The sequence below is a fragment of the Gekko japonicus genome, unplaced genomic scaffold, assembly GCF_001447785.1.
Source record: "Gekko japonicus isolate JY-2015 unplaced genomic scaffold, Gekko_japonicus_V1.1 scaffold3640, whole genome shotgun sequence".
In the NCBI taxonomy this organism is placed as follows: Eukaryota; Metazoa; Chordata; class Lepidosauria; order Squamata; family Gekkonidae; genus Gekko; species Gekko japonicus.
This window is the reverse complement of record NW_015160334.1, coordinates 71,496-80,832: the sequence shown is the minus strand read 5'-3', so window position 1 is coordinate 80,832 and position 9,337 is coordinate 71,496. Positions and strand designations below refer to the sequence as shown.

Below are 9,337 nucleotides of genomic sequence, written 5' to 3'. Positions count from 1 at the left end.
CTTGCCCAAGGCCATCCAGCAGGTGCAAGTGGAGGAGTGGGGAATCAAACCCGGTTCTCCCAGATTAGAGGCCGCACACAGAAAGTCCCAGGTTCAGTCCCTGGCATCGCCAGTGAAAAGGACCAGGCAGTAGGTGATGCAAAAGACCTTAGCCTGAGACCCCGGAGAGCCCCTGACTGAGCAGACAATACTGACCTTGGAGGACTGGAAGTCTGATTCAGTATAAGGCAGCTTTGTGTGTTCATGTGAGTATGGAGGTTAGGGTATACTGGCACCTTTTCACTTACCTGAAAAGTCAGTGCTTAGGAGCAAATATTTCTGCCTTTGACCTGGAGTGTGTGTTTTTTTCCAGCAGAGGGATTTGTTTATCTTGATTCAGTATAAGGCAGCTTTGTGTGTTCATGTGAGTATGGAGGTTAGGGTATACTGGCACCTTTTCACTTACCTGAAAAGTCAGTGCTTAGGAGCAAATATTTCTGCCTTTGACCTGGAGTGTGTGTTTTTTTCCAGCAGAGGGATTTGTTTATCTCCCAGCCCCCCCCAACATAACCCACTGATAGACCTTTTTATGCAGCTGTCCGTTGCCTTTTTTTGAGGCTTGTTTTCCCGACCAGATTTGTCGCATCCGTGACTGTCAAGGGGTGGGAAGGAATAATGGGGTACATAGAAAGCCCTTGCCAAGGTCGCCAGCGAAACTGTGACTAGGCACTGTTTTGCTAGACACTCCGGCATCCGTTCCTCTCTCCCCTGCCAAGAGACACTCTTCCAAAGAAAAGCCCTGCCAAAGGTAATAAGTAGCTGTTTTGTGTCGAGTTCAGTAATTTGCATTGTCTGCTTTTAGAAGCAGAACTGGAGCACGAACTCAATTTTGCAGAGCCGCACTGAAAATGCTTCCTTTGTAGTTTAGATTAGCCCTGCGTGCTGTGATCTCTGCCTTGCTTCACTGTATCTACTTCAGTGAATTTTAATGCTGGCAAAGTTTATTCTGAATTCCTTCAGTCTCGTGGGTAGCAAATGGTTCCCTGTTCCTTGACTCTTGGAATTCACACAGTATTTGACTTCAGCCCAAAAGTTTTTACTCTGTCTTCTAAGGGTATCCAGTGCTGTCTTCTTTCATCCGTCTCGACGCCATTTATAAAGCACATTCCCTTTCGGATCCCTCTCCCAAAGACTGGAATGAGTGTGCAAACGGGATGCTTAGACCAAAATCATCAAGGTCCCCTTAATTCCTTGTGCAGGAGGCAGCGTTAACCAGTTGACATGCAAGGAACGTTGGTGATGGCATTCAATCCTGTTCGCCTTTGCTTTTTGAGTGCACTTCAAGCTCTTGAATTGATCCACTTGATTGACAGGCTGCAACACAGAAAATTAAATTGCTTTCATCCTTCCCTTTTAAAAAGTCGGATCGCTTCAGTCTGTAAAACTAGGTCTTTGCAGTTCATTAGTCTTCTCCCAGTTTTGGAGATCCATATTAACGCATTCCTTATCAAGGAGGTCTGTAAAATATCTTAATGCGCAGCACCCTCTGCAGGTCAGCTGCATAGTTGCCATAAATTTTAGGAAATGACTTGCGGAAAACCACCAAAACAGGAAACCACATCCAGCTTTTTAAGTCCAGGCAAGCTCTCTTTGAACAAAGACCGACTTTGTTCTCCACATATGATTATTTTTCTTTTATCCTGCCTTTGTTCGCAGCAGGGATCCAGAGCAGTTTACAAAATGCAAAAAATACCAGCAAATCTACATCCAAGGCTAGTCCCAGACCTGCTGTTCCGGCTCTTTCGGGACCACAGATGAGAAGCCCTGGGCCCTGGAGGCCTTGGGCCTTTGGCTGCACCCAGGCTAAGAACCTGAAGCAGGAGGAACAGCAGATAAGGTTAGCCCCAGTCTCATTCAGCTGGCAAGAAGACATTGCTGTCCTTCTTCCCCTGTTTCTGGTTTCGACACAAATCTCCTCTCTTGAAAAATATGCAGATCAGCCATTTGTAATTGAGGCATGAACAAAATCCTTATCTATATACCGTTGGGAATGTTGAAGCTTTTTTTCTCTTTGGAACAAATCTGTTCTCTTTAAGAACAACAAAACTGGAGAAGCACCTGAAAATCTTGGGTTGCATCTTATGTTGGTGGGGAAGTGGGCCTTATTGACTTTAATATCCTCTCTCTGCAGAACTTCAGTGTATGATGATACTGTCAGAAGGATACAAAGAGCCTGCCAATCTCAGTGCATTTGGAGAGCTTGCTGCAGTTTTCATTAGTGTCTGTCCTTTCATTCGCCACTTTTTTTAAAAAAAAAAACAAGAAACATATAATTAAATAAAACTTCAGTCTGGGCTAAGTGAAATTACCTGTGTTTTAAAATTGGAATTTACTGAATAAAGTTGATTTGAAGTAGATTTGGGGCAAACAAAAGTATTAACTCCTCATTGGTCCTCTCTCTAAGGATGCAAGGTGGCTAGCGACATGCTAGTAGGTATACGTACCCAAAAACAAGAGTATATAAAACCATATATCAGAAATATGTCAAACAAGTCTTACAAAGCCAGAAAGTCAGGAAAATACTGAGCACTCAGCATCTTCAGCAATAGCCCCTCTAAAATTTGACCATCTTCCTAAAAGGCTTCCCAAAAATCAGTATTAATGGTGGTTTCCTAAACCTGGCCATTCCATAGACATGCAGACAAAAGTGTTCGTACAGCTCATAGTTAATGTATGCTGTGTTCTACTGCAAGGTGTGGTGATGTCCAAGTTTGGATAGTTTTTAAAAGGATTAAACATGTACCATGATTTATGGCCATTAGCCAGCTCAGCTTAAGTGGAATCTCTGTATAAAAGCAATATATTTTTTGGCATACAGGACGTGCTTCCCCCCTCTTTCTTTTTCTGGCTTTCTTTGTGAACTTCCAGATGCATTTGGGTGGCCACTATTGTTGGGACAAATGGAATTTGGCCTGATCTGGTAAAACAATTATATTCCTACCACTAACTCTTCTAAAGGTTGGCTTTATGAGGCTTATTATATTTTTATGCAAACAACGTCGGAAGAGTTCTAAGCACCTTTATCTCTGCAGCAGGTTTATTTGTTTTCATTAAAAATAGAACAGAAGCTGACTGCCTGAACTCTGTCCTCTCTGTTGGTAGGTGATGACGCATCTCCATGTGATTGAAGAAAGGATGAATCAAAGTCTGTCTCTTCTCTACAAGGTACCTTATGTGGCTGAAGAAATCCAAAGTGAGATAGGTTAGTATCTTTGTCTACAGTCCCCTGAAGTGATTTATTGAAAGCATTTGGGGCTTCTGAGTTCAACGAAGACAATGGGGCGTGAATGTAAAACGAGTGTACGCTTGTGAAATTTGTGTAAGGTGCATTTTTGTAAGAGCAAAATACGTGAAAACATAAACCCTATATACAAGAAGTTTGGGTGAGGTTTTCTGGGAAATGTTTTCCTGCATTGGAGGTATTCTGTTGGACTCCACAGGCTGCTGAGGTCACAGTCCGGCCCACCCAGGAATTTCCTTCCAACCCTAACATTGTCCTTCTCTCACAGATGAGCTGCTTCAACAGCAGCGGGATGACATGGATCACTTTACTTCCTCCATCTCGGAGTCCCCCGTGGATGTCCGGGTGAGTTCCGAAGAAAGCGAAGAGTCTCCCCTCTTTGACGGCAAGCCGTTCCGTCCGTTCCAGGTGAAAACCTTCCCAGCCTCATCTGAAAGTGAAGGTACGGAGAACAGAGGACCTGTAAATGTAGATCGCGAGAGCTAAGGAAGTCAGCTAGGGTGATATCCTTGTCTTCCATTAGAGTTGCTTTACAAGAAGGTCATGGTGTCTAAGCAAGTAGGCAGCCTGCTCCTGAACTCGTTTTGTTAAACAGCGTGTCTCACTGAGATCTAAGCAAGTAGGCAGCCTGCTCCTGAACTGCTAGTTTTATTAAACAGCGTGTCACACTGAGACGTTACTTTCACAGTCAGGAACTCTGTGGATGTGAACTGAAGCTTTTAGCATCCCGTGTGCATGGCCACTTGAGACTTTTGCTACTCTTTCCTCTGTCTGCAAGGGGCCCTTTTTGGCTTGGCTGTGGTTTAGTTCTCCAAGATACAAGGCCTCGGTCTTGTCACACAGACACACACAAACCCGCCCCCACTCCCATGGTCACAGGCTTACCAGAATTATCTTTTGTTGCACCTGCCGTTTCTGTGTTCAGTACTTGGGGTGAAGAGAAAAGACTGAATTTGTTGATCTGTAATCTGAATGTAGCCCAGGATCCAAGCCTTTTCTTTTCTCTCCTCTTAATCTCCTTTCTCTGCTATTTTTTGTTTTTGTTTTTTTCCCCTTTCTGCTATAGATTCTCAGCCGGATTTGTACCATCCAATGAAAAAAGGTTGGTTCTAAGCTGATGTCTCCTCAAATGCCTTTCATCGTGCCCCCACCTTTTCTGTGTGTTTCTGCTAGCTTTTGCTTTTAGTTCCATAGCCTCACCTTCACCTGCCTGTCTGTCCATATAAAGACATTCTTGTTCCTTGATGTAAAAAACTAGCCATAGTGGCTGCCTCTGGTTTTGATCATGATTAATTGTTCTGTGAAAGACGATGGTACAGCATAAAGACAAGACTGATTTTGGTAGAGTATTTTTTTGTGTGTGGTCTCGGTGCTGGCTACACTAGGGTGAAAATACTTGGGTCAGTGTAACTATTTTTCTATCTGCTCTCCATATTTGTTAAAATGAGGGGCCGCTGTTGAGTTGGGCAGACCTCTAGGAATTCTGCTACAGGTTCACATAGACCTTCCTGAGTTCTGAACATACTGCACAATAAAGAATTACAGAAACTGATTCCGTCTGAAAACATCACTCTCCTCTTAAGAGGTAGAGGGCTTGGGAACAGTGAGCATAATGTTGTTGAGTTCAACATTTGTATAAATAGGGAATTGGCCAAAAAGACCGACACAGCCACTTTTAACTTTAAAAGGGGTAACTTCTCTGATATGAGGGGACATGTGGGGAGGAAACTGAAAGGAAAAATAGAAAGGGTAAAAACCATTGGGGAAGCTTGGAAACTATTTCAAACTATGATCCTAGAAGCTCAAAAAAAATATATATTCCGCAGGTTAGGAAAGGCACAAATAGGTATAGGAAAAAGCCTGCATGGCTAACAAACAAAGTAATGGAAGCTGTAAAAGGTAAAAAGGATTCCTTTAAGCAGTGGAAAGCTAGTCTCAGTGAGGTTGATAAAACGGAACACAGGCTATGGCAAATAAAATGCAAGTCTGTGGTCAGGCAGGCAAGAAGGGAATATGAGGAGCATATAGCGAAAAATGTCAAGACCAACTGTCACTCCCATCTTTAAAAAGGGTTCCAGAGGAGATCCGGGAAATTACAGGCCAGTCAGTCTGACGTCGATACCGGGTAAATTGGTGGAAACCATTATTAAGGAAAGAATTAGTAGGCACATAGATGAACAAAACCTATTGAGGCAGACTCAGCACGGTTTCTGTAAGGGAAGATCTTGTCTCACTAACCTGTTAGTGTTCTTTGAGGGGGTGAACAAACATGTGGACAAGGGGGATCCAATAGATATTATTTACCTTGACTTCCAGAAAGCTTTTGATAAAGTTCCTCATCAAAGGCTCCTAAGTAAGCTCAAAAATCATGGGATAGAAGGACAAGTCCTTTTATGGATCAAAAACTGGCTAGTTCATAGAAAACAGAGAGTGAGTGTAGGTGGGCAATTTTCTCAGTGGAGGGGGGTAAGCAGTGGGGTACCGCAGGGATCAGTACTTGGTCCACTGCTTTTTAACTTGTTCATTAATGATTTGGAGATGGGAGTAAGCAGTGAAGTGGCTAAATTTGCGGATGATACAAAGTTGTTCAGGGTGGTGAAAACCAGTGAGGATTGTGAGGCACTCCAAGGGGATCTGTCAAGGATGGGCGAGTGGGCGTCAACATGGCAAATGGGGTTCAATGTGGCCAAGTGCAAGGTGATGCACATTGGAGCCAAAAATCCTAACTATAAATACACGTTGATGGGGTCTGAACTGGCAGAGACAGATCAAGAGAGAGATCTTGGAGTTGTAGTGGATAACTCACTGAAAATGTCGAGACAGTGTGTGACTGCAATAAAGAAGGCCAATGCTATGCTGGGGATTATTAGGAAGGGTATTGAAAACAGATCAGCCATATCATAATGCCCTTATATGGGTAGGGCGGGATACAAATCCCATAATAAATAAATAAAATAAATTATATAAATCAATGGTGCGACCTCATTTGGAATACTGTGTGCAGTTCTGGTCACCACACCTTAAAAAGGATATTATAGCTTTGGAAAAAGTGCAGAAAAGGGCAACTCGAATGATAAAAGGGTTGGAACACTTTCCCTATGAGGAAAGGTTAAAGTGCTTAGGGCTCTTTAGCTTGGAGAAACGACGACTGAGGGGAGACATGATTAAGGTTTATAAGATTATGCATGGGATAGAGCAGGTAGAGAAAGAGGTACTTTTCTCCCTTTCTCACAATACAAGAACTCGTGGGCACTCAATGAAATTGCTGAGCGGATAAAAGGAAGTACTTCTTCACCCAAAGAGTGATTAACACATGGAATTCACTGCCACAGGAAGTGGTGGCGGCTACAAGCATGGATGGCTTCAAAGGGGAATTAGATAAGCATATGGAGCAGAGGTCCATCAGTGACTATTAGTCACAAGGTATAGATAGGGGCTCTGGGGCAAGTGATGGTCTGTCTTCTTGGTGCCATCTCAGTAGTACCTGGATTGGTGGTTAACTTTCTGAAGTTACAGGAATGGCCCACCAGATATCTGCCAGAATGGCTGCAATTGCAAAATTCAGAGAATCCCTGTTTATGGTTTATTAGAACAAGGGTACCCAGCGTAGTGTCTTTATATTCTCTCAGTGCCATCTCAGTAGTACCTGGATTGGTGGTTAACTTTCTGAAGTTACAGGAATGGCCCACCAGATATCTGCCAGAATGGCTGCAATTGCAAAATTCAGAGAATCCCTGTTTATGGTTTATTAGAACAAGGGTACCCAGCGTAGTGTCTTTATATTCTCTCAGACTGTGTGTATGTGTTTCTATCTGCTTGGACTCTTCCATATAGCAGAAGCTACTTTTCTAAAGGAAAGGTGTAACAAAGTGGAAGTATTCTGAACTTGATCATACTGCTATATAGTGCTGGTCAAGGCTCTTTACTGGAACGCACCAGCTTTCCTTACAAGCCTGAACCAGTTCCAAAGTGCAAAGTGCAAAGAATTTGATAACAGAAAGGACTTTTCAAGTCACTTAACTGTAGAGAACGGCTTTGGGGTTGTATTGTAGTATGGCCAGTGTTCCATTCATTAAGTTACCCCTTTTCAGATGCATCAGGAAGATTAAAAGGCAAAGTGCCTAGTCTTTTTCTTCCTGGCTGTTTTCCTTGTGTTAGGATTCGGTAAGCTCCTCAGTGGTAGGATGAATATGAGCCTCCTCCCAACAACACTAGTTTTCTTCCCTCTTAAGTGTATTAATTGTCTGGAAGAGTTTGCTGGGACAACATAGCTGACAAAAGCCATGGGGAAAGAAAGCTAGTAACCTCTTAAAGACAGGTCTTGGCTAAGTTCTCACTGACGTGAGCTATGGTATATTCCTTCCTTCCCTGCTCATTTCAAAAGAACAGAAAAAAGCACTGTGCACAAAAAGCCTTGGATGTTGCATTCCAGAGATGTACAAGACATAAAGGGCTTTCCTTCTGAGTGCCAATCCACTTAAGGCTGTTAAGCGGTGCAGAACTATCTAATGGCGCCTGTCACAGTGACTGAGTGTGCAACCTGGAGTCTCTGCTGCACCGGCTCCTGAGAATTCAGCAGCGCCGACAAAGGCAAGAAGCTGACTGGGTAGAAGTGGTTTCCAGAAGAAGCTGTAAATCACATACCCCGCCTGCTCAGGAAGCCTTGGAAGGCAAGGTGGCCCAATCTAGAGCGGCTTTTCTGGTCCCCGCCAGGTGTTTTGAGGAAGCGGGTGGGGCCAGATAGGGCTTTCGCCCAGCAAGGCTTCTGATTTGACTACTGGAGATTTGATTGGCTGTGCAGATTTTTTTGAAACCACAACACAAGTATCTACACTGTGTTACTGAAACTCAGTTGTTGCAACTGTTTTGTGGCCAGCTTTGACGCCTGCGGCAGCCACTTTGTGGCAGCCACTTTGTTGCTGCGCCCACCATGCCACGTCAGAATTCCAGATGTGCCCGCAGGCTCCAAAAGGTTGGAGGACCCTTCATCTAGAGTTTGCCTGACATCTGAAATAGTGTTTTCTGAGTTGGAAGTGAGAGGCAGTAAAACCAGCGTTGCTTTTTCTAGGTTGCTTTAGCATTTTCAGACTTTAAAAATGCAGTAATAGTGGCAGCTGCCCCCAAAGCAGAGGTATCTCCCACTCTTTCTCAAATAATAGAAGACATCTGTTGGTCTGTGAGCAGAGCCAGCGTAGAGTAGCATGTAATCCATCATGAGATGGGGTGTTTTGTATGTCCTTCGTCCTGTTTATGGGTGCCTCTCTTGGACAGACAAGAGTCTCTGGAGAATCCAGTAGCTGCCTTGGATCCTCCTGTAAGTCCAAATAAGAATGAAGATCCAGCAGCCCTTTTACCCGGGTCAGAAAGTGGGAGGGGTGTTACCAAGAAGGGGAAGTTGGAGGTTGAGGTGTACACTGCAGGTAATCAGCTTGATTTAGAGCAAGGAGTTATGCCTAGAGGTGAGGGTCCAACTGATCCTTCTTGGTAACACCCGTTCCACCTTTGTTTTCACTTATATAGCTGGTGAGCTTCAATTTATGCAAACTTACACCCTGGAAAATTTTGTTGGTCCCTCAGGTGTTACTGGACTGACATGACAATCCAGCAAAAACCACCTTCTGCTAGTCCGTAGTGCAGGTTTTGGACATTAGACACGTATAATAGCTCATCTCATTTGTACGTGTGGCTGTACTGTGGTTCCTTCCTGCTCAGCTTCTGGAAGTTCCGGTCCCTGTTTTAACTCAGAACAGTCTCTTTTTGGAGGACCATCCCCTTTATCACGCGCCAGTCTTTAGCTGGGTGATCTTCAACAACTTCATCAACTCCTCCTTTGCATCGATTCGGGACTTGAGCCAGGCCCCGCGGGGCAAGGAGCTCGTTCCGCTCTCTCACTGGGTGACCTCCCGGAATGACTTTGAGACTCGTTCTTGGGATAGTTGCTGATGCAGAGCCACGTCCAGAAGGCTGGTGCTGACTCCAGTGAGGCAAGAATGCAGCAGGCTGCCTCAGAGCGAGCACTCGCTTCGTCGGGCATGACACCCCCCCCAAAGCAAGCAT

General features: G+C 44.2%; 1 protein-coding gene across 1 annotated transcript in view; it reads left to right on the top strand.

Moving 5' to 3' along the window:
• The window catches only part of APLP2 (amyloid beta (A4) precursor-like protein 2), a 42,742-nt gene that overhangs the window by 28,176 nt on the left and 5,229 nt on the right, over nucleotides 1–9,337 (top strand). The window contains exons 10-12 of the mRNA XM_015417248.1: nucleotides 3,142–3,241; nucleotides 3,549–3,722; nucleotides 4,347–4,382. Of these exons, the coding sequence (XP_015272734.1) occupies nucleotides 3,142–3,241; nucleotides 3,549–3,722; nucleotides 4,347–4,382 (310 nt within the window). The remainder of the gene's footprint in view (nucleotides 1–3,141; nucleotides 3,242–3,548; nucleotides 3,723–4,346; nucleotides 4,383–9,337) is intronic.